This window comes from Terrapene carolina, unplaced genomic scaffold, assembly GCF_002925995.2.
Source record: "Terrapene carolina triunguis isolate 2854851 unplaced genomic scaffold, T_m_triunguis-2.0 Scaffold33891, whole genome shotgun sequence".
Lineage (NCBI taxonomy): Eukaryota > Metazoa > Chordata > Testudines > Emydidae > Terrapene > Terrapene triunguis.
Window position 1 is genome coordinate 10817990 of NW_020698242.1, and position 24364 is coordinate 10842353.

The following is a 24364-nucleotide window of genomic DNA, read 5'->3' on the forward strand; positions in this document are numbered from 1 at the left end:
ACCGCATGCTCCATAACAGGGCGGGGAGATGTGCCAGTAGGGGCCATTCAGGCTAAGACAGTAGGACAAACCATTCCTCTCCCATGAATTAGCATCCTGCCTGTGGGGCGTGGCCACAGGGGGTTAAGGTTTCACCCCCAATGAGCACAGCACTGACTGTACACGTGCCATGGAAGGATGAGGAGCTGAAACAAGATTTGAAACTGCAGTTCCAGGGGGAATCTTGGAATTTCCAGCCTGAGGCTTAGATTCCCGAGCGCCTGCCTCCTCCCCCCCAGCCAGCATGCACCTGACTCTACCATGGCCAATCACCCGCTGGGTGCCAGGTCTGAATGAAGGGATATTGATACGGAAGGGTTCAAACCAGCGCAGAATGTTACTCTGAGTCTAGAGGGCTTCCCCTGGCCTTCCTTGGAGCTGCTAAAACAAACCACAGCGTTGCTTTCTGTGGATTTAGAACGGTCCTTTAATTAAAGCTAAAAGGTAAGCCACTGAACCTGATATTTTTACAGTGTCCCAAAGCGAGTTGCAGGACGCTACTCATTTTAAATCTGCTCTCCCAGCGCTGATTGATATTTTCATTCAACAAGCTGTGCCCAGGCTCACATTATGCAACTGGCCTTTCCTACCTTCCCAACGGTGCCACATGAGACGCTGCAGCTTTTCCAAAGCTCGGCAATATTTGCAATATCCTGGCCACAGCTGAGAAAACGTATTTATTACAAATATGTTTTGTTTTTGCAGACAAGGAAAATCAGCCATCCGGTTAGCTCAGAAAGGCATTCTCATCACAGAGCAGCTGCCAAAGGCACATGACCTTGCGAGACATTTGCTCCTGCTAATTTCATGCTTCATAAATGCAAGTTGTATTAATGTTCAGTAGGATCTTTCATTGGTTTGTGTTTAAAAAATACTGAAAACATGCCAGTCTTTTCCGGTCCATCAGGGCACTTCATATCTGCTAAGTAGCTGAGTCCTAGATTTTGGCATTTTTCAACCACAGATCTCAAAGCACTCTACAAAGGTAAGGAAGCATTGTCCCCGTTTCACAGGTATGGAAACTGTGGCAAAGAGCTGATTCGCCCAAGGTCACACACTGAGTCAGTGGAAGAGCAGGAACAGAAGCCAGGTCTCCTGACTCCCAATCCAGTGCCTTATGCACATCGCCATGCTCTCTTTCTTAAAGGGACACTGTCAAGTTAAAAACAATTTCTTTTAAAGTAAGTGACCCACCCTCTGTTATAAGCAACATTTCAGAATACTAAGTCAGAGAGAATTTTAAAACCCAAATTGATTCCTCACCACTTATGAAGCTTATTTCAACATTTAATTCAGTAACTTGAAAGGTCAATTTCACTTCTCTTTTGAGTCCATCTAATTTCTACTTCTCCTCTGCCTGTACCATGCTGCTGCCGCCCTTTCACAACACTACAGAGGATTTTGCAATCCTAGCAATGAAACCTCCCATATAATTTTATCATTTCCCTGAAAGGTCTCTATTAACACAGCTCTCGTAAGACTTGCATTTAAAAAAATAAATAAAACAGACAAAAAACCCCTACTAGATTTTGGACCCAAGCTCTGCGACTGTGTCCCTTTAAAAGCAACTAAAAACAAGAAAATCTTTGAGATCCCAAATCCTCAACAAGATAAATGTCTAGACTTAAATGACACGTGTATCTATATTCAAAAAGAACACTGGAAAATGTATTCTTTCCTTTGCTTAGCTGCCTAGACCCAAGCTCAGGGTTCTACTTCCATAGCAGCCCTGTAATGAAACACAAGGCAGAGCATTTCCCTGCAATCTGCTTCTGTTTCGGTAGATCAGGTCAATCGCGGCAGGGCCAAAGCAGGACCTTGGGTTCAGGTCTTGGCAGGTAGGTAAAAGACTCATCATCATCTATTTGCTATACAAACGTAGCTATTTTGGAGATGATTTCAGTGGATTTCTCCTGCCCCAAAGGCACACGGCCTCTATAACATCGATGGGAACTGCACAGCTGAACCCCTCTAAGCCTATGGTAACCAAGCCCCTCAATGTTATTTGATCACAACGTTCTGTGATCGAATAGAAGCTGCCTTAGATGCTCCCCTATGAAATTGCAACCTCTGAGAAGCGCTGATCCCCACCCCTGCAAGTTCTAATGGCCGGGGCTGCACTGCAAGGACCAGCCCTTTCCAACAGCTACTATGCAATAGAGGCAGCCTCACTATGCACTGTACCCAGTGCAGAGAAAGGGCCTTCAGAAAGAACGCCTGGAGGAGGGGACAGGCTCCTTTCACCGTACTCCTCCCCCATAACGCTCCACCCGGGATTCCAAGCTCCTCGGACCTTCATGCAGTTAGTTCTAGCATTAGCCATGGCAATTGCCTTCGCAGTGCAGCAGGATTTAAACAGCTATCAACTGGGCGGATTTCTCAGCAAACAGCTGCAGTGGGAAGGGTCTAACCTGTCATCTCCACTGTTGGTGGGGCTGAGGAGTTTGAGTGTGAAACATGGGCTGTTTTCCCCCTGCCTTCCAGCCCTCCCTTGCCAAGGGCAGCCAGGATTTCATGTTCACGCCCTACCTGGTGGTGGGAGATCTCTTCCTCCTCTCGCAATGGACAGCATCGAAAAAGGCTGCGTTCCAAAATCTCAGGGTGTGCCTGCAAAACAGGGAGAAGGCATTGAAGACGGCGCGTTGCACGGGAGAGCACGGCCGCCACCCCAGCAGCACCTCCGAGCGAGTGCGGGGCACTTGTGCACGTACACGGGGTCCTGCCAAAGTGCCCTCCCCACAGATCCAGCCTTTGGCTTCTATGCACACAGCATGCAGCAAAGAGAAGTCAGCTTTACTGAGCTGTTAATTCCTGGTTTTGGGGGGTTTTGATCAGTGGCTGCGTTGACAGATCTCATCATTTTGGGCGCGGGCAGGGGGAAGGCAGAGTCAACTCTGCATGTGCAAAGAGTAGAATACTTGGATCAGGCACATGGCTGAGTTATGGGGAACGGCAGCACGTCACTCGGCCAGCATGGCAGGACCAGCTCTGGGCACTGTTCTCTGAGTAGCTCAGGGCCTGGGTTCCCCCATATACTGCTGGTGCTGTGCAAGTGGATGCTAATGCCAGCTGACTCAGAGGTACCAGGCACAGCTGGTCCCCGGGGGCTGCAGCTGAAGGTGGATAACCAGTCTTTACCAGATAGGCTGCTGCTTCAGGTGCATATATAAATAGATCTTCTCTCCCTTCTTCTCTTCTTCCTCCTCCTCGGGGCTGTACAAGGAAACTGTCGGGAAGCAGAGTTGCACACCAAGGCTGTGAGGAGGCTGATCTGTACGAACACAAAACTTAGCACTACTCAGCTACTCACCCCACCCCCCAAGCAGTCACCCCGAGGTATCGAGGAAAAAAAATCAACTCAGACCATACCTAACGGGGGGAGAGAAAAGCAGTTTTTCCTCCTCATGGCTGCTGCTTGAGCTAGAGGAGCTGGTCCATTAGCTCAGAGGCAGTAGCCGACACAAACCTCTATACAGGGAAGGGGGACAACACAACAACACAAAGCACCACACCGTGTGTGTGCAGGTTACATTCAGCATCCAAGGGGTGCTGCTATGGAACGGGAGATGCTACTGCTCTGAACAATGGATTGGAAAAACGTCCTCTGGTTGAACCGCACTGAGAAGTTGTCAGTCATTCCCCACGGCAATTTCACTCTCCCGGTCACTTTACATGACGCTAGCTATGCCGGGGCATTTCACACCGTGTCAGCCCCCTGAACCCCACCCTAAGGTCCTGGGGATCCCTTTGCTAAAGCCATTGATTTGCGGCCGCGCTGCTTACCTGTCTTCTGCAGCTTCTCCTTCGGTTTGTCTTCCCCTTCCCTACAGCAAAGAAACCGTGCCAGTCAGCTCCTCCCTCAGAAACAGCAGCCGGCTCCCTCTCCTATCAGCCCACATAATTAAGCCATTCAGCCTGCTGGCATCCACCTCCTCCATCACAGCCATTGGGGCGAGACACAGTGGTGAGACACAAGAGGCTGACCGAGGTGCTAGCCATGGCCAACGTACATTGGAGCCCTTGGGAGAGTTTCACCCAATAACTTCATGCCCACGCAGACTATTTCCCCATAATGTCTCTGGTGCTTTGCAGCCACACTTTCCTCTCAGAAGTGGGCAAGCATATTATCCCCATTCTGCAGATAGGGAAACCAAGGCACAGGGAGGCTGGCTGATTTGCCCAAGGTCACCCAGGAAGTGCAATCCAGCTCTCCCAACTTCCGGTCCCATGACTAACCAATAGAGAACATTCCAGCTCTGGAATCACCACCCTTGCAGAGTTGGGGCGCTCAGTCGGAAAGCCCCTGGAAGGTTGTTACCCTTCTCTCTGCATTGGGCGTTCTCACACTTTCTCACTGAGGGAGCCACATCTAAATGGAGACGGTGTCTTGAGGACACCTACACGCCCATTTGTGATCACACGGGCCACCTTCCCTCCGCTCCCATTGGTGGTCAAACATCGCCTCCCTGGCGTTTAGTGCATTTGTAGTTTAATGAAGTTTACAGGCTGGAAATGAGGCGCAGCAACCAGCGGCATGTGGCCTGCCAAATCTCTTCCGCACACCGGCACGTTCTCTCTGGGCTGCTGATGGTCCACAGAGCAGTTTGGGAACCACTGCTCTACGCCCAAAGAAATCCATCTCCGGAGACCACCTGTCTCAGTACAGATAGGGACAGACACGTAGGCCTCGCTAGGAAGCCCACGTAACGCTAAGAGCTACAACTGGAGAGCCTGAATTAGCTCTCAGATCTAGGGGCCTTGTGCTGGATGGAATCATACCTATCCATATGTCTGTCTCACGCTCTAGTGACTGCAGAGCTGGGTGCATGTGCTATAGGGGAGATAAAACCCTGACAGGTAACGGAGGTCCTCCTTTAGCCACCTGAGTAGAGGCACCTGCTTTCAGAGCAGGAGGTTGCCTGTTCTACCCCAGATAGCACGCGCTGAGGGATGAAGGGCACAGCCTGTTTGTCTAGCCCACAGCACACGTCCCCTACACAGGGCGTCAGAGCACTGCTGGAGCAATACTCACTCGCTTTTCTTGCCCGTGGGTCCCTTGAGCTTGGTTTCCAGCCCCCCGAAGAAGCCCTTCACATTCTCAGTCTTCGCTGATGTGTTCTTCAAGAGTCGCTCGGCAATGTCTTTCTTCTCAGCCAGCCAGCTGTTTGCCGACTTCAGGTACGAGTCGATGCTCCCCATGGGCTTCTCCTTAGCCTCTGAGGGCAGCGCCTGGGCTTTACCTACAAGAGAAACAGGAGGTTTCTAGAAATGGCTCTTTTAAGAGATCCCAGGATAACTAAATCTAGGCTGCTCCCTACTGCAACGGCGGCTGCACGGCTTTAGCTACAAGCGCCTCAAGTACTTACTCCTAAAAAGGTTACAGAGACACCAGGTTTTAGCCACATGGAGATTAAACCAACACCACAAGGCGAATCCCCTGTGTCAGCATCTCCGTCTCTCCAGGATGCATCCTTCGCTTTAAAGCCAACAGCGTGTGCATGATGGCCAGCATCTCCTGAACCAACAGGTGGTGCAAGACATACTGCTGAGGGGTTTGGCATCCTCATAGCTAGAGAGCAGAGAGATTCTCTTGGCTGTTGCAAGAACAGTCAGAGAGGGAACAGTCACTCGGGACGTCACTGGTCTGAGATCTAGAGCAGTGGTTCTCAACCATTCCAGACGCCTGTGCCCCTTTCAGGAGTCTGATTTGTCTTGCGGACCCCCAAGTTCCACCTCACTTAAAAACTTGGGCTTCAGCTTCAACCCTGAGTGGTGGGGCTCAGGCTTTGGCTTTCTGCCCTGGGCCCCAGCGCGTCTAACACAGGCCCTGGCGACCCCATTAAAACCAACTCGCTCACAGTTTGAGAGCTGCTGATATAGTATATAGAGCAGTATAAACAAGTCATTGTATGAAATTTCCGTTTGCTTTGACTTCACTAGTGCTTTTTAGGTAGCCTGTTGTAAAACTAGGCAAATATCTAGATGAGTTGATGTGCCCCCTGGAAGACCTCTGCGTACCCCTGGTTGAGAACCACTGTTGTAGAGGAAAGCAACAGAGTCCTGTTGCTTTTTACAGATCCAGACTAACACGGCTACCCCTCTGATACAGTTCTAGAGGAACACTCTTTCCAGCAACCGACCGGATATTTTATGAATGCCATTTCCCCTCTCCACCGCATTCACCAAGTCCCTCACTCTCCAGCCCCCACATTGCTCAGGGTCTCCCATTAGGCTACCCATCTATTTCCTTTAGGACCAACTAATCACCGCCTCACTGTGCTACGAGGCCGCATCAGCCCATCTCCACTCTCTGACTCCCCAAGACAGTTTAATAGTATTCCCTAGCTGGCAGCATGACAGGAACGGCAATTCAGAGAAACTCAGCAATTAAAAAGCTGGCCCCAGTCATGGGGGGGGGGAAAAAAAAAAAAAAAAAAAAAGCTGTCACTGGACATTGATTTCTTATTTGAAAAGCTCCAAGCTCAGCAGAATCAGAGGAGCCCGGGTTCCTAACAGGGGGAATCTTTGAGCCTCACGAGTCCGTTTTAACCTGAGCTCACAAACTTTGAAATGAAGTAAACTCAATCACGCAGCACTGCCATGACCCCACCACGCTGCGCTGAGCTGATAACACGGGCCTTAGAATGGGTGCGTTTCCTGGCCGAGAACACAGGAACAGGGACCCTCTAATAATAAAGGAGAGATACTTAGAACAGCCGGATTCCCCTTCTACTGCAGCTAGAGAAAGCATGCGCCGCAGAGCCAGGTTTCAATATTTATCTATCATGGCTCCCATCGGCCCAATAGCCAAGCACTACTGTAATAGCCAGCTGACATCTCTTCTGTTGAATGGACAAGGACACACCAGAGTTTGTCCCCCCTTGGGCATTTGTGATAAGACATTGAGCACCAAGGGGTTCAAAGCAGCTGTGAGCTGCCAGACGACGACATCTGGAGCACCCGCGACACACTGAGAAACACGCTCCCCTCTCTCTGCATATACATAACTCACAGTAGCATTAATGACAATCATGCACAGGAAGAGGGAAGAACCCTCAATGCCATAACAACGCCGGGCTCCCAAACACCGCTCAGCTCGTGCTGGACGTTAGTTCCAGTGACTGCGATACCGATTCCACCTCCGCGCTGGGCATTTGGTGCAGGAGCAGCACCCACAGCCAGAGGAACATGGACAAAGAGAGAGAGAAGGGAGGAAGCTCCTGTTTTTATAAAATGGACACAATTTTCTGTTGAAAATGGCTCCTATGGCTGAAGAGTTCCCTGTTTAAAAGTGCGTTGGATTTAGACCAAGATTTTCAGAAGTGACTAGTGATTACGGGTGCCTCAGTTTCTGGGCATCCAACCAGAGACCCAGGAAGGAGGCCTGATTTTAAGGCGGTCCTGAGGCCCCCCTGCTCTGAAAAATCAAGCCGCTGAAGTCTCTCAAGTTGGCGCCCCACACATCACTAGTTAATTTTGAAAACTCTGACCGTTAGTTTTTTAAATTTTGGTTAGAAAATTCAGCCCCGCGCAGATACCATTCTCAGTGACTGCCTCCCAATCTCAAATCAAGCGGATGTTTCTGCCTGGGATTAGGGACGTCATCCTAGAGCCAGCTGTGCCCCTCCGAGTGAACACACATCTGTTCTAACAGCCCACCCTCACACTTATTCTGAGTCGTTTCAACACCCCTGCTCCTTCAGCCAATACGAGAAAGGCACCCGTGCGCACAAGCTGCTTACCGATGTGATAGTAAGTGAAACACATGGTCATTAGATTTTTGGCAGGACCAAAGTCATCCATCTGGTGACACCTGAAATGGGTCAGGAAGAGAGACATAAGGAATTAGCAGCCACACCTACAGCAGCATAGCAGAACTGGTAGATACCCAGAGGTACCAGATGTTTTGGTACCAGGTCACCTCCTCCATAGTGTCAGCTTAACCATACTCACCCTCCAGGTACTGTAGATCCCATTTGGGAAATGTCAGACTTCCCGCATCCCAACTGCTCAGAGCCCCATCCACCCCAGCATTACCGTCTCTAAATCCACCTACCTACCCATGAGCAGCCCCCCTTGATGCTTTACACTAAACCAGACACTCCGCTTCCAAGCAGCACTGTGCATTCACACTGGAGATGCTGCCAATTGACACGTGGCCCTCAAAGCAATTTCGGTGCAATGCAGCTGGCTCAAAAGGTGCTTCCAGAGACATTGCTCTGCGGTTCAACTGGGGACAGACAGCTATTCAGTTAGCACTGGTTGCTGACTTTCTACTTAGCTGAGGCTGGTCTCCCGGAATTAGGTGGCGTGAAAGCAAAGCGTCCCTCTGATGGCTCGGTGAGTAGATTACAAGAGGGCTCAGTTGTGAAAAAGGAAATCAATCCTGCTTTGATATCTGCCATTACTTACTCGAACAGCACCACCGCGAAGGACTGCACCAGCCGATAGAAAGTCTGCTCCGAGACGCACTTGGAGTTACAGCGCTGCAAAGACAAACAAAGCCGACACATGCCAGCGTTAGCACCGTTTCCTCTCCATTGCCACTGAGAGCGCAAGCTCCGAAGACCTGACGTGAGTGCTCCCAGAGAATTCCCCCACAGTGGGGCTGGGCCACTGGATGCTGGTTTGACCGTGTGGAATTTTACCTGGGAGCTGGGAGGGGTTTTGATGAGTTATTTTGATTTTTTTTTTAAATGAAACTGACGGCTTCTAACATTCCGCTGCCCAGTGATTGATACAGTCGCATTTTTAATGCGATTCAATACATGCATCCCTTTGCCCCCAGCTCTCCCCACTGAGATGAGGCATGGTCTCCAAACACACCACTCTGCTGTTCTAACAGACGTCCAGGAGACCCACCCTCCTGCCAGGCACCCTCAACTGCTTTGACACAGAGTAGTTAGCATCAGGCAGCTGTTATCCCCTGCTCACCTGAGCACTGACGTATCTTGCAAACCACTCCCTGCCTTTTCCGTTCTCTCCGCTGCACAGCTCCCCAAACTTGGCCTTCTCTTCTTGGTCCAGGTCCTCCCTGGAACGGACAAGAAATCAAACACTTTAAATTCCCCTCCCGCACTGAGCTGCTCAGAAAATCCCTGCAGCCTGTGAAACAAGCGGAGAAAGAATCCATGAGTTCTATCGAGGACACAATCAATCAAGGACACAGCTGTATCAGCAGCGCTACATGTACAGGACACATCTGTATTGTCATGCACATACCTGCTGCTCGGCCACTCCATTCTGCTCCTGGTCTTCACTAATAGATGCAGTACATCTATAGGACGGCTATAGGAGCAGTTTTTTTGTTCAGTGTATCACAAATCACCAAGGGTATGTCTACACTGCAACATGAGCCCAAGCTTACGTCTAATCCCCCTTGAGTCTATGCTGCAATTGCGCTAACTCAGGGCTCCGACACAGAGTCCCAGGACCCTGCAGGGGTGGAGGGTCCAAGCTCAAGTTAAGCCGGGACCCAGGATCTGAGCTCTATTGCTTTGCCGTGTAGATGCAGCCCCGCTTGACTTGGGGGCTAAGGAGTCAGCTGGAAGTATCCCATAATTGCATGGGACAGATTCCTTAGTCCTCTCTATCCCAATGATCTGCAATGCACTCTATTGAAAACAGAAGCCATCCCTGCTTTGCGAATGGCAGCAGCTCAGGTCGGCGTTGACCCGTACCCTTCTGATCACCAATCTGCAAGCATGCTGCCAGAGAGCCGCCTGGGTTTGCAATGGAGAGCGAATCGATCAAGCCTTCTGCAAAAGCGAGCTGCTTCCTGGTAACATACAGGGCAGACAGTAAAGTTTTCCCACAGTGCACCACATTCGGGGGTAAGGGGTAGCTGGGGACTCGGACATTGTTACTTTGATTCAGGTCTGTGCACGTCAGTGTGGACATCAGAGCCCTAGGTTCGAGCACGGATTAGAAAAACGTCTTAACATAGGGTTAAAATACGTCGACGTTCAAGCCCAGGGTTCCCTAACACAGGTCAGCTGACTCGAGTCCCACTAACGCTGGGCTTACATTGCAGTGTAGACATACTCGGAGTCACACATTCATCTTGCAGTAACCCCCAGAGGTCCCACTGATTGACTTTTGCAAAACACTGTACAAATACATGGTAAAGATACAGTCTCTGCTCCAAAGAGATTACACTGGCAATATGGATTAATGACAAGACACGATCGGGGGATGAATATTTTTCGCCAACGCAGGGAAGGGAGGGATTGTGGGAGTATTACATTTATTGGTCTACCTGCTGAAAGACACCATGACTATTAATATAGCATCATAGGCGGTACGTGGCATTTTACAGGAGTAGCAAGACAAGCTTATGATCCAATAGTCTTGGACAACTCCTAAACCATGTTAAATGGGCATGTCACCTTCCTTAGCCAGGGAAGGGCTGAGAGAGGTACCAGAATTTCTTTACACACCGTAAGCAGAGTATAAAGTGCTCTGCGGTGGAAGTAAGAGGCGAGACACCAATACAGCAGCTGAAGCACAGGGAAGAAGCTGTTAATGAAAATCAGGCAGGGGCTAACCAACACCAGCCATGCACAATAGATTCTCTCTGTGTTTGGAGCCGAGATGGCTGCCTGGAAGGGGGGAGTGGGCAAAGCCGCACTGCTTAGTGGGAGTGTGATGCATTTTAATTGGGACCTCTTCGGCGCATGGTTTCAATTTAGTTTTAAAAACCCCCAAAGCAAACCAAGTCATTGTGGCTGTGAGGAGCCGAGGTTTCTGCTCTGGGTTGGGATGATGCAGCATTGCAGTCTCCAGGCAATAGCACTTGTAAACGAGAGAAACATTACACATCTCAGGGGCTTCTCTAGTGCCAAGAAAGAGTGTTTCTCAGTGAAAAGAATTGCCAGCACGGAGGCAGCCAAGTGGGTTTTCTCCTCTCTCGAGTGCTCAGACTTGCCAGGAACCTTTTGAAAGTGAAACGAGAGCTCTACTCTCAAGAGCTATTCACTCAGCAACTCAACGAGGGCAAAACCTCATTGGAAATAGAAAGGGAGCATCGCAGGGCCAAGGAACATCTGCTCTCCCGGCCTGCGCTCTTCACACACAGTGCCCCGGGAGCACTGACCAGCACTGCAGGAGTCAACTGGTTTGTAAGATGAAAGTGCGATGGAAGCTCAGGGTAGCGCGGATATGAGAGAGTGCAAGGTGCGAACTGACCCCCACGCTAGCCGGACACAGACCGACTGCACACTTAGAGTTCCTCCACTCAGGAAGGGCAATGTGCCCGGCCACCATTGCCAAGTGCTACCTACCTAGAGAGTTTTAGCAGGACTGTAGCAGGGTGTGGCCGGGCCCCCTTGGCTTCTGCCTCTGCTAGGTTCACAAAGTCACTTGAAGACCTTGGGTTTAGTAACCACAGGTGCATTTTATTCTCAGGCTTGTTCCCACATCGTTTCACCATGTACAAGTAACCCTTCACCAGCTGCAGGCAGGAGGGAGGGGAGAGCTACCTCCCAGCTTCATTCCCTGCCTTTTCCCTTTCCTCCTGCTCTCCTCCGGCTTCCTTCCCCTCAGGCTAATTAGGTAGCAGCTGTCTCCGCTTCCTCAATTAGGGCCAGGTTATCTCCAGCCCACTCTAATTTGTTCGCCTAACGAGGAGCGGGCGAGACAGAGGGCTGAATCTGCAACCCTTTGCCCAGCACCCGGTCACAAGGACTCAACCCTTCCCTAGCTCCCATCACTCTTAAATTTTGTCCACACTACCGAAGTGAGCTGGGCGTGCCAGATGCATCCTCAAGCTTTGGCTAAACACAAGGGGGTCAATGTCCCTCACTGCTAGACAGCTTCTAGGGCACGGTTACAGCACTGCTTGCTGCAATGGGCTTGAGCCCCTCAACACCAGCAAGACAATCACATTCAACCCGGCCCGAGTTGGAGCTTATATTCCCCAGGCATATGCACTCCCAGGAGCTCCTGGGTATTGGGGAAATGAAAGAAGATTCACGACATCAATACAGGTCTGTCGCATCTTACGCTGGGGTTACGTTCTGCAGTCAGCACGCAAAGTGAAAATCGAGTATAGTCAAAATTACATTGAGTGTAATGGTGGGCGGAATCGCCCATACTACAGGTACAGTATTAAAATTGTTGTTTTTCTCTTTTTTGTTTTGGTTTTTGCAGACCGCGTAAACTGAAATTGCGCATGTTAAATGCGCGTAAGATGCGACAGACCTGTACTAAAAATTCTGGTCAGTTTCCATTTGAGACACACAGAGAGAGAGAGAGAGAGTTCTCAGCTTGGATCTGGGATGTCTCTGCAGGGAGAGAGAGGTCATATCTTTTATTGGACAAACTTCTGTTGGTGAAAGAGACAAGCTTCCGAGCTCCAAAGAGCTCTTCTTCAGGTCTGGGAAAGGTAGCCCTAGCATCACAGTTAATACAAGGTGGAACAGATTGGTTAGGACAAGTAGTTCACACATTGTCAGAGACCATTCAAAGTGCAGTGGCTCTGCAGTCACGGGACTAAAAAAAAAAGGGCGGGGGTGGGCACGCAGATAAGTGGGTTATAGATTGTTGTCATAAGCCATAAACCCAGTGTCTTTTTAGGACCATGATTTTTAGTGTCGAGCAAAGCAGGTTTTCTTTGAGGACAAGGACTGAGAGGTCAGACATGGAGTGATCGCTTTCTGGAAAGTGCTCACCCACAGGTGATCATGTTTTTGTCTTTTATCATTTTTTGTTGTGAGAGGTCATTCAAGTGTGTAGTTGATTATTTGGCTTCACCCACATAAATGTTATTGGGGCATTTAGTCCACTGGATGAGGTCCCCTACATGTGACAGGCATGCGCAGGACCCAGGAATCTCGAAAGGTGTTTTGTGGGTGGGCACGCGCTCCGTGTCTGACCTCACTGTCCTCGTCCCCAAAGGAAACCTGCACAACATCTTCAAAAGACGAGCCTGGGAGCTTAAGTAACTTTGCTAGGACCTAAAATTGGATAACAGGTAGAAAGTTTTTCCTGTTTGGATAGTTAAGCTCTGGAATGGGCTTACAAGGGAGGCTGCGGAATCCCTGTCATTGGAGGTCTTTAAGAACAGGTTGGACAAACACCTGTCAGCAATGGTTTAGGTCCTGCCTCAGGGCAGGGGGCTGGACTAGCCCTCTCAAAATCCCTTCCAGCCCCACGTTTCTAGGATGAGAGTCTGGATGGCATCTCCTGCACCAGCGGGCCTGAAGAAAGCTCCAATCCCCACTAACTCTGATCACTCCGGGACATTTGGCTCTTACAAAAAGAACTCGACAATGTTTCGGCAGTTGAAGTGCTCCAGCCACTGCTTCTAATGCTGACCAGTATTGTCCTCCTGCCATCTTGAATCTGCCCCCAGTCTGTCTGTTGCATCCATCTGCTGTCTCTTGTCTTAAGCTACGTCTACACTAGCCCTTTTGTCAGTACAATGTATGTCGTTCAGGAGTGTGAAAAAACACCCCACGCCGGCGTGGACAGGGCTATGTCGGGGAGTGGTTTAATTATGCCGACAGGAGAACTCTCCCCGGTCGGCAAAGAGCGGCTACACGAGAGACCTTACAGCGGCGCAGGTGCATCGGGACAGCTGTGCCGCTGTAAGGTCTCTAGTGTAGACAGTGCCTTTTTGTCCTGTGTTTGTACAGCACCTAACACAATGGGGCCTGGTCTAGGATTGGGGCTGCTAGACACTACAGTAATGCAAACAAATAATAAACTGCTCCTTTCAGCCACTTCATCACCTATCACGTTCTGGCAGAATCAGGTAGAAGGGACAGGCCTCTGTGACCCCCTACAATCTGGACCCCCACGTGCCCTGTCCCATCTACCTTTCAGGTTTTATCTGCACTGAACACGACCTCCCCAGCCCAGAGAGACTCAGGAAGCGGGCCAGTTTCTCCTGTGCAATTGACACGATGGAGGAGGCTCCATCTGCCACCCCTCTGACTCTTCCCGGCAGCTCCAATCCCCTGTCCAAGGAGCGCTTTGTCCCAGACAACTCCTAGCTGTGCTCTGAATCCACTCTCCCTTCCAGCCTGCATCCAGCTCCGCGGTTCAGCAAAGCCGCTTTGGCAGTCTCATGTTACCGCGCGCCCCCCATCCAGCACAATCCCCAGGTGCGGTAACCTCCCAGTTGGGCTGCTTTATGGCCGTGCTGACAGGTGGCCCTGTTCCCTTTCCCTGCTTCGTGCTGCTCTTTTGCTCTCAAGACGAAGGAAGGAGCCACCGATTTCCAGCACAGAAATTCCCCAGCAACGACTGAATCACCCCGAGCCAAACTATCAGCTCTGCCTTTTGCTCCCCACCAGACAATCTGCTCAATCACACTGGATGCACTGAACCGGGATATTACACAGACCGAAACAAGTAAGCTTTGCTGTCGGGATCAAAGGGCCCGAGGCATCCGTCGCTGACAAACAGCAAACAGACCCCCGGGTGCATTGGATCCCCTGACATTACGATTAGCAAGGAGGTCTGCATCAGAGCCTGGGCAGCGCAGAGATGTGCAGCAGGGTGAGAATGGAGCGGAGGACACGGTCCCTCCGCCTCCAGACAGCCCCATTGTGACTAGATGCAGAAAGCTCTCCCTGCTCCTCTCTGCCGACTCCCCTCACTCCCGGATCCTACACCAGGCTAGGCAGAGTGATCGAATCTGGCAGCCGGGCCTGAGTCGGTAAGTCAGCACCGCAGGCAGGCAATCAGAAGGGGACGTGCCGTTCCAGGCATCGCAGTCTGAGGAAGAGCCGCACGCAGGGGACATGCTCGATGCCTCAGCGGCTCCAGTGTATGGCAAGACACGATGTCAAAGGCCATTTCCCTGCAGCCACCCAAATCCAGGTACTTAGCACAGCTCCACTGGCCAAGAGCCTTCCTCTGCTAGACAGCTCTGTGCTACAGTGGCAGGTATAGGGGCTGCCTAGAGAGCGGTTATACCAGACAGGTCAATTCTACCTCTCCTTTCCTGGGTACATGCAACACAGCCACATGCATATAGGGCTGGAGCGGGACCACATGCACAGGCAGTGCCCGAATTCGGACATGCTCCTCGAGCGGATGCCCCACACCGCTCCCCGGCTGTCACCCCCCGACTTGTTCATTATCTCGCTTCATAACCCAATCTCTGCTTTGTACGGGAGGAATGGAGTACTGGGAAGCATGCATGAGGGCATGCACCCCTAGGCTACAGATCACAGAAAAAGGCCAGCTGCCGAGCACGTGAGGGCAAGGAGGAGAAACAATACGTCTGGTTAATTTCAGTCCTGTTGGAAGGAGGAGGGGAACTTGCAGAACCTGATCTCCCTCTGCGGGGCTACCACCCTCTCCATCGGAGGATCTCCAAGCCCTTTACAAGCATGAGTGAATTTAGTCTCAACCTCTCATCCCCACTCACGAGATAAGGAAATATCCCATTTTACAGAACAACAAAACTGAGGTACAGAAAAGGAAAGGGACTTGCCCAAGGTCACAGAGTGAGTCAGTGGCAGAAGCAGAAGTAAGAGTTGATCCTGACCTCTTGAATCCCAGTCTCTAGTTCCTCTAACACTGTGTGGAGGGGAAAATCTACATTTGCCAAATGCAGAAGGGGGGAGAATTTAAGCTTAGAAAAAGGGCGAACAGAGAAAAGTCATGCCAGTGGAAGTTACTCAACAGCGTGCTCTGGAGGAGGGGGCAGCTTCATTATTCCCCACTCCTTCCCAGCATGCACCTCTGCACAGGACAATCCCCATCGGGCCTGGCTCAGTCAACCCCATCCTATCCCAGCATGCACCTCTGCACAGAGCAACCCCCACTGTGCCTGGCTCACTCACCCCCCACTGAAGATCTTCTCCACGTACTGCCTCATGAACTCCCGGCGCTCCACCATCACCTCGTCCTTGGCTGACTCCGTGCTCTGGTTGGACGAGAAGGACTCATTGGATGAGGAGCGACGGTAGTTGTTCCAGCTGTGATGGCTGGGCGAATCCCCCATGTCATTCTCACTGTCGGCCGACTCCGTGGTGTCGCTCTCCTCTCCTACAGCCGCTGGATCCCCCAGGTCCGCCAGTAACCCATTGCCACTGGAGGGTTGAGGGGGCGAGGGAGAGGACTCAGCGGGGACAGAGGCAGGGGGCTCGGAATCAAAGTCAATGAGGTTCCCCACCGGCACGTCGGTGGCCTCCATGGCTCGTAGAGCGGGCGTGCAGGGGCAGGTACCAGGGCAGGAGGCCGCTTTGGTGTGACTCGATTTCCCTTTTGCCTGTCAGTGAGATTTCAAGGCCATCTGTAGCTCGGTGTGTCAAAGACTCTCCTAGGATAAGCCGGCTAGAGCTGGCACGTCCCCCCGAGGCTCCAGGCTATCAGACGGCATCTGAAAGGCAAGACACAATCACCACTGAAAGGACAGCCCGGGAACTGGCATCATGGAGCCACTCAGTGGGGTCATGACAGCTCCAGCCAGAACAGCGGCGGGCCCAGAACCTTCCATTCCTCTTTATCCTCCCAGTGACTGACACTTATTCAGCCGATTCCCACTCCTCCTCCACCAACAGTGGTTGCTAGCAGGACAGGGAGACAGTGACTAGCCGGTGCTGGCTTTGCAGCATTTATTAATGCCATCTAAACAAACAAACCAACCCACCCATCAGGCAGTTGCAGCTTTTCCCCTAATTCACCCATTTCGCTTGTTAATTTAATTAGCTCAGGCTCTGCTGGCTTGTTGCTGTACACAACGTTGAATCATAGAAGATTAGGGTTGGAAGAGACCTCAGGAGGTCATCTAGTCCAATCCCCTGCTCAAAGCAGGACCAACACCAACTAAATCATGCCAGCCAGGTTTTTAAGGCCCGGCTTTGTAAAGCCGGGCCTTAGAGGTTTTTAAGGATGGAGATTCCACCACCTCCCTAGGTAACCCATTCCAGTGCTTCACCACCCTCCTAGTGAAAGTTTTTCCTAATATCCAATCTAAACCTCCCCCACTGCAATTTGAGACCATTACTCCTTGTTCTGTCATCTGCCACCACTGAGAACAGCCGAGCTCCAACAACTCTGGAACCCCCCTTCAGGTAGTTGAAAGCAGCTATCAAATCCCCCCTCACTCTTCTCTTCTGCAGACTAAATAACCCCAGTTCCCTCAGCCTCTCCTCGTAAGTCATGTGCCCCAGCTCCCTAATCATTTTCATTGCCCTCCGCTGGACTCTCTCCAATTTGTCCACATCCCTTCTGTAGTGGGGGGGACCAAAACTGGCTGCAATACTCCAGGTGTGGCCTCACCAGGGCCTCCACCCCCAGACTATTTACTGCGTCGCGACAGGCCCTAAACATTTACAAAGGGGTCCTGAGCATAAAAAGGTTGAGAACCACTGCAATAAAACATAGTACCCCTCCCACCTTGTCTCTCTAATATCCTGGGACCAACAACTACACTGCATAATAGCAAAGTAGGCAGATTTTACTCTCAATTAGCTTTCTCAGAACTGTATTTGGGGCAGGGTGGGGTCTGATCCTGGGAGGGGCTCAGCACCAATGGTTCCCATTGACTTGGCTGAGAGGCAGGAGAGCTCAGCACCATATAAGACCACACCTTCTTTTGAAGAGCCCAGGAAACAAGTCACTAACTTTGATTTGCTAAGGATAACAATGCAGCTGAGCGAAACTGTGCCTGGCACTAGTGCCAGAAGGGAGCCAGGGAAGGACACACTGACCTCTGTGGCGGTACACGGGGATCAGGAAGGAATACTGAGTAACTCACGTCCCAGCGGGCAGCACAGATGCACAGTGTTGGGAAAAGGAAAACAAGTCCTTGATTGGGACACAGGCTTTTACTGGTGAATTCGGGTCAACAACAGAATCTGTGCCTGTTTCAGACGCACAGGAACAGGGTCTGAACGATCAACCTCACATACAAATTTATCAACGTAAAGTTAATTTTTAGCACTGACTGATACAAGCCGGGTTGCCTTTGATCTTCATGGTGTTTCACAGACATTTAACCAGTCCTCAGGTCTGCAGCAGGTATTCTAATCCCTGTTTTCCAGCCAGTGAAACCAAGGTATAGAGGTGGTGTGACATGCCCGAGGCTGGACAGTGAGTCAGTGTCAGAGCTGAATTCAGTAGGTGCTCATTCCCAGTCCTGCGTCTGGCCTGCACACCTGTCCGTCTGCCATTGATTTCTGTCACAGGACCCGGGGGGGGAGGTGCAACAGGCTTTTAATTACCATCCTGGCTGACTTACTCACCTATCCTCTCTTCTTAATTCTAGACTTAGACCCAAGGGGTTACAGCTAATTCTGATGGGAAGGGGGCTTTGGGGGGAGAGTTCAGGCAGTTCCACTCTCTACCAGCAGGCGTCACTGCAAGAGGGAATGAGGGTGGGGGGGAGAAGAGGAATAAGCCTAAACTAAACTACACAAGCTTTACCAGTGAACCAATCGAGACTGAGGTCTTGTCTACACAGGAATGTGGCACTGGTTCAACTTAAATCAGTTTTTAAACCAATTTAGTTAAACTGGTGCAGTCTGGTATGGACATTCCTGTTTTGGTTTAAGAGTGGCTTATTTCAGTTTAGCTTCACCCTGTTCCCGATTTACGCTGAACTGGAAAAAATCACTTTCAAACCCAAATGAGAGTGCATCTAGACAGGGGTTTGAACCGGTTTAACTGAATCAGTGTAAATTCACACCTTAGGTTAAACTGGTGCAACCTTCTTATGTAGACAAGGCCTGAGCCTCCTGGAGCATTTGTTTTGGGGTATGGGTGCATGGCACCTCTCTGCATTTCTCCCTGAAACTCCTTGTCAATCCAACTCTTGTGGGTGTCTTTCCACTGACTGCAACAGGCATTGGAGGAGACCCTTAAGGAGCAGTAAGGGGTAACGGCCCCTTAGAAAGATGACAGAAGTGACGCAGAGGCCTCAGCCCTTCCCTGGAGAGGCGGGGAGAAAGGGCCACGTTATGCTTTCCTAGAGATGGATGAACCACACAGCCAATCTGCCATCACCCCTCGATTGCAGAGACACAAGGAATCCCCCATGCAAAATGAGGGAGACAAAGCTTTACTAGTGACTGAGATCTGAAAAGCTCTACACCTCCCCTCTTCAGGCTCTCGCTCCCCTCCCACACAGGGTACATGTGCACATACGCTCTCTAAAACCCCATCACAGACAGCGGATGCTGAATGGACTAAGCAGAGCTTGTTCCCAGCAATGCACCAAGTGAAGGATTGCCCTGCAGAAAGACCCTCCGCATCAGGAAGCAGCAGCTTAATTCCCAAGGAGCTAGTTTGACCCAAAGGGAGCAACAGACAGCAGCGAATGCGTTCGGACAAGCAAACCAAGTACGAACAGAAAAGCTGCAGCCGCGAGAGAGACAGGCCCCGCAACCCAGATCAACAGGAGCAAGTACGCACCCACCCAACGGGACATACAGCATGTGCAACACCCCGCGGACCACGGGCAGAGCTAGAAAAGGCAATCACAGAAATCCCTGCATGCCGGCTCTCAGTCCAGACACAGACACACCCCCCCCCCCCAATGCCTGCAAACCCGGAGATAGTAAAAGCATTTATTTTTCAAAGTACTGTTGTTACTAATCCTGTGCATTACGGGTAGCATCTAAGGACCAACCAAGAATGGGTCCCCATTGTGCTAGGTGCTGTACAGACACAAAATACAAGACAATCCCAATCCTTGCCCCGAACATTTTACAATTGAAATAGACAAGACAAGAGCAGCTAGGGGACTGGGGTATAACACAAGCAGAGTGGACGTGATGGCAAACGGCATGTTGGTGTCACAATTGTTCTCCTTGGGGTAGGAACTAGTGAACCCAGGAGCACAACTGGAGCACACATCACGCTCTTTCACCACTTTAACCCTTGCCTTACCACACTGTGCTTTTCCCCACCTCTGTGTACCAGTATTACTTGCTGCATCAATATCTAATTTAGATTAGTAAATCCAGAGCTGGACTGGGCTGATTGAACGAGCCGGTACTTTCCCCAGGGAGATGAGTTTTGTATGCCAGAATCTCAGCTTTCATCATAATTATAATATATATAATTATGAGAGATTTTTCCAAAGATAACTAGAGGATTTAGCCACACAACCCCTGTTAAAATAAATGGTTGTCTGAAAAGCTCAACCTAAGTCTCTAGGTAACACGATGCTCTTGGATGGGTCCCTGGCAATAAGGATCAAACCTTGGATCTCAGGATCGAAACACAAGAGCCACTACTGCCAGAGCTAAAGAACCAGGCTCCTCAGTTCAAAGGCTGGAGCAGACCTGAACAGCTGGTCCTGAACTAGCCCAGGTATGTCTGCACAGCAGCTGGGAGCATGCTGCCCAGCCCAGGTAGACAGACGTGCTAGCTCTGCTTGCCCTGAAAATAGTGGTGTGGCCATGGCGGCATGGGCAGCAATCCCACCCAACCCTCTGGGTATGTCCTCGGGAGTCCCAGGTTCAATTCCATGCTCTGCCACAGACTCCCTTGGGGAGTGTGACCTTGGGCAAGTCACTTAGCGTGCTTGCTTGAGCAGAGCTAACGTGTCTGTCTTCCCGTGCTGTGAAGCACCGTCTCGAGTGAGGTGTAGAGGGACCCTAAGGGGACGAAGGGAGCATGCTGCACTACATTAGCGTGGGTTACACGTGGCTGGCAAGAAACATGCAAGAATCAATCGATACGCCGATGTCTGCCGGAGCCTGCAGCAAGCCTGAAACGAGGGAGGTATCAGCTCAGAAACCTGATTTCAAATCATCAAACACGCACAGTCTCCTAAGGACCATTGGGCTCCAGCCAGCGGGACCACACTGATGGTGTCTCGCCAGGCATCGTGTACTGAAGGCCCCAGATCTAGCTCAAACCCGTGAGAAACTGAATAGTCGCCATTTAAATGTCAACATGTAACTACGGGAGAGACAAGGTGGGTGAGTAACTGGACCAACATCTGCTGCTGAAAGAGCCCAGACCTGAAGAAGAGGTCTGTGGAGCTCGAAAGCTTTCATGGAACCGACTATCCCATATCCTGGGACCAACACAACTACAACAACACTGCAAACAACATGTAACTATTTCACTGCTAAACAAAGCACGGAAGAAAAGAAAAGGAGGATCATAATACGGGGACATGTGATGTCTACTGCAAGCAGCATCTCATGAATGGGTGGAGCTTGGGGGAGTACATCTGCACCGTTCCCCCTCACATCGGGCCCCATGGGCAGGGATCTACCCTTTTAACTGTCTCTAAAGTTGGGTCTAGCGCATATAAATAAAACAGATTACAATAAGCAGTGTTAGCATCTGCGATTAGTTTGCAGCCATTGCACGGGGCCAGGTCTGCCCACCTAGTCACCCGGAGTTACACAGGAAAAACGGCACCATTAAATGTTGTTGCCTCCCGACCGGCAGAGCATTTTTTCACCAAACTGATGTGATTTGTTTTAGCTGATTGCTGGCAGGAGCGTGGAGTGCAGACTCCTGCCTATTGGCTGGGCTTGGGTCCTTCTCTGATCTGCCTTCTGCTGCAGAGGAAAGGGAAAAGGGTTTGCTGGAGTCCCATCCCAGGGTGTCACATCTCCAGGTGGGGGGAGAGATCGCCTTTAGCTGAATCCCTTTTGCTGCTGATCGGTCCCTGGCCCATCCCATTCCTTCACTGGGAAGAACAGGGACTTGCTCTTTTAAAGCTCTGAGGGGTGGGGGGAAGATTCTCCCACCTCTTTGCCAGTGAGTAACGTCAATCTGATCATCGTGATCAATTCCTGGCTCAAAGATGGCTGCCTCCCCCTTTCCGTCATTCACCCAACGCAGCAGGCCAGCGCCTCGGCCACTCGTCTCATCCCGTCGGCCGTGGAGAAAGCTTCCAGGCGTGCGGTTCTCTTGCGGCATGCAGGACGTCACCATCAGCGAGAGCAGTACCAAGGGCAGATGGCGCCATCTCCTGCCCTCCATTCTTAATGGGCTCTCGTCAGCGAAGCCCCCAACTAACTCCAATCGCCTCCAGCGCGGACAGACACTCCCGTCCACATTGGTTAGATTCCTCCAAAAGGCTCCCCACACAGAAAGGGATTCCTCTCTGCCCCCCCGCCCCCATGTCGCATTCCCTCCTCCTGCCTGCCCCATTCTACACACCCACACGCTTCCCTGATTCAATCCCCAGCCCTGCCCTCGACATACATGGCACGTCTACGCTGCAAGACGGGGGCGTTCTTAACTCGGGTTAACACAGCAGTGCAGACACGGCGGGTTAGCAGCTCAAGCTCAAGCCGATAGACTAGACTGGGGTTGAATTGGAGTTGCTAACCTGAGTTAAAAGCCAAGTTGCCACGTCTTCACTGTTATTTTAATCCATGCTAGCTAACCCTAGTGAAGAAACGCACCTTTTTTGCAGTGTGGACATAAACCAAAAGGGATGGAGGACTCCAGGGGTAAGTTTTCAATTTGACACCCCAGCCCCGTAGGGAACCATCTGTGTACTCACTGCTGCTATTAAAGCAGGAGCAACGAAAAACCACTGGGGAGGAGAGAATTTCTGTTTCTTGGGAGCACAGACCCATCCAAGAAGCCCCAGCCGAAAGCACAAGGGACAAGCTATGGGGGAGAGACTGGCTACCTGCCCATTATAAACACCATTCCGTACACAGAGAGCCTTTAGGCCCACCCACTCAGCTATGCCAGCTGCTCAGCGGCTACACCCAGTAATCTGCTAATTGTATGGCCAGCTGCAATCACCAATAATAAGCGCCTTCAGAGCGCTGATGTTTCAGGAGGCATCAGACAGCAGCTGTGGGAGCCACCAAGATGGTCCCCCCCACCCCATCCCTGTGCTTTAACAGCCTGCCCCAAACCCAGAACAGCTCCCCACCTGCTTCGCTGAAGGCGGCTACAGCAGGCTCTCCTCTGAGCAAGGACAGCGCTGGTCCAACAGGCGGATTACCATCCGACATACACAGGGTCTCGCCACCAGCCTCAGAGAGTGAGTCGTGGACTCAGACCTGGGAGTGAGCCGCAGACTCCGACCTGGGAGTGAGCCGCGGACTCCGACCTGGCCTTTCTGCAGAGCCCGAGTTCTAGTCACGCCACTGAGCACTTTGTTTACCGTAGGCTATTCCACACAATCCCACACTGTATTTTAACAGCCTCGGAGCATGTAACACATTAACTAGAGACAGGCCAGGATACAAACTCTAAACAGCCCCAAGCTTCGCACCTGAGTTCTGTGACTTATGCCCATCTCTCCCCACAGAGATGTGCCATATTTTTACATGCTCAGGTCACATTATCAAAACTGGCTGTTTTTCATTGCCCCCCCCCTTCCTCAAGTCACACCCAAACATTCCCACCAAAAAGGACACAGGAGGAAGCCCAGCGTAACACAAAGGACAATCTAAAGGCTGCGATTTGCTTTGCTTTATTGGATTTCTATTCCCCAGAATGGCACGCTAGGAATTAAACTGACACGGCAACCCTGCCACGAATAAAGCCAGGCTTCTTTCCCTCCGACATGCACAGCATCTCATACCACAAGCAAGGGCAGCGTTCGGTTGAGAGACATCTCCCCACTCCACAAAAGGTTGTTTTACTTTGGAGAACCACCTTCCTGTACTGGGAGAAGCAAATATACCCTATTCACAGGTTAACTCCGCTCGCCCATCACATATTCCACAGGCTTTCCAGACCTCGTCTGCCAATTTCCAAAGACACTGGGCCAAGAGTTTCAGAAGCCTGCACCTCACACCCCCTCCCGTACCCTGAAAGTGGCCTGACGCTCACTGAGCAGGAGCGCAGCCAAAATTGCTAGATACCCACCAAAAGCAGAGTTCAAGGGTCAGTTCCCCCCCTTCAAGAGCTAATGACTGAAAAAAACCTACAATCAAGTGCAGAATCCAGGTAGAAGTTCTGCAGTAGGGTGTTAGCAGCATCAACTGCTCTGGGGAAAGACTGAATTCTGAAAACAAGGCTTGGAAACAGATTTGCAAGTGTGTGTGTCCAGAGTAACCATATTCAGCCACTGGGCTAGGATATTATGCTCTTTTTAAAAAAAATGCGTTTTATTTCAATCTTTAATGAAATAAACACTCTTGGAGAGCAACAGCATCTCTCCCCCAGTAAAAATAGATGTGCATTTGGCCACTCAATGAAAGCCAATAACTCACTAATTCAATTTAATATGTAGGAAACCTCCATGCAAAGGATCAACAAAAATGCGCTGCAGAACGCAGAGCCAAAGATGGAACCAAGTTTTATTCAGTATACCTGCAAGACTGAGAGATGGCCTCTTAGAAGGGCAGCTGCTTAATAAGGATGAGGTTAGAAAAGGAAGATCACGGGTATTTATTTAGGTTTTTAAAACACATCCATCCCA

The 24364-nt window shown here is 50.8% G+C and overlaps 1 protein-coding gene across 1 annotated transcript in view; it reads right to left on the minus strand.

The window, feature by feature from the left end:
* LOC112104678 (uncharacterized protein KIAA0513) overlaps positions 1-24364 on the minus strand; it is a 52601-nt gene that overhangs the window by 11568 nt on the left and 16669 nt on the right. Inside the window, exons 2-9 of the mRNA XM_024197144.3 lie at positions 15840-16378; positions 8974-9073; positions 8452-8525; positions 7782-7852; positions 5072-5279; positions 3823-3863; positions 3178-3265; positions 2569-2646 (exon numbers count right to left, since the gene is read on the minus strand). Of these exons, the coding sequence (XP_024052912.2) occupies positions 2569-2646; positions 3178-3265; positions 3823-3863; positions 5072-5279; positions 7782-7852; positions 8452-8525; positions 8974-9073; positions 15840-16192 (1013 nt within the window). The 5' untranslated portion in view covers positions 16193-16378. The remainder of the gene's footprint in view (positions 1-2568; positions 2647-3177; positions 3266-3822; positions 3864-5071; positions 5280-7781; positions 7853-8451; positions 8526-8973; positions 9074-15839; positions 16379-24364) is intronic.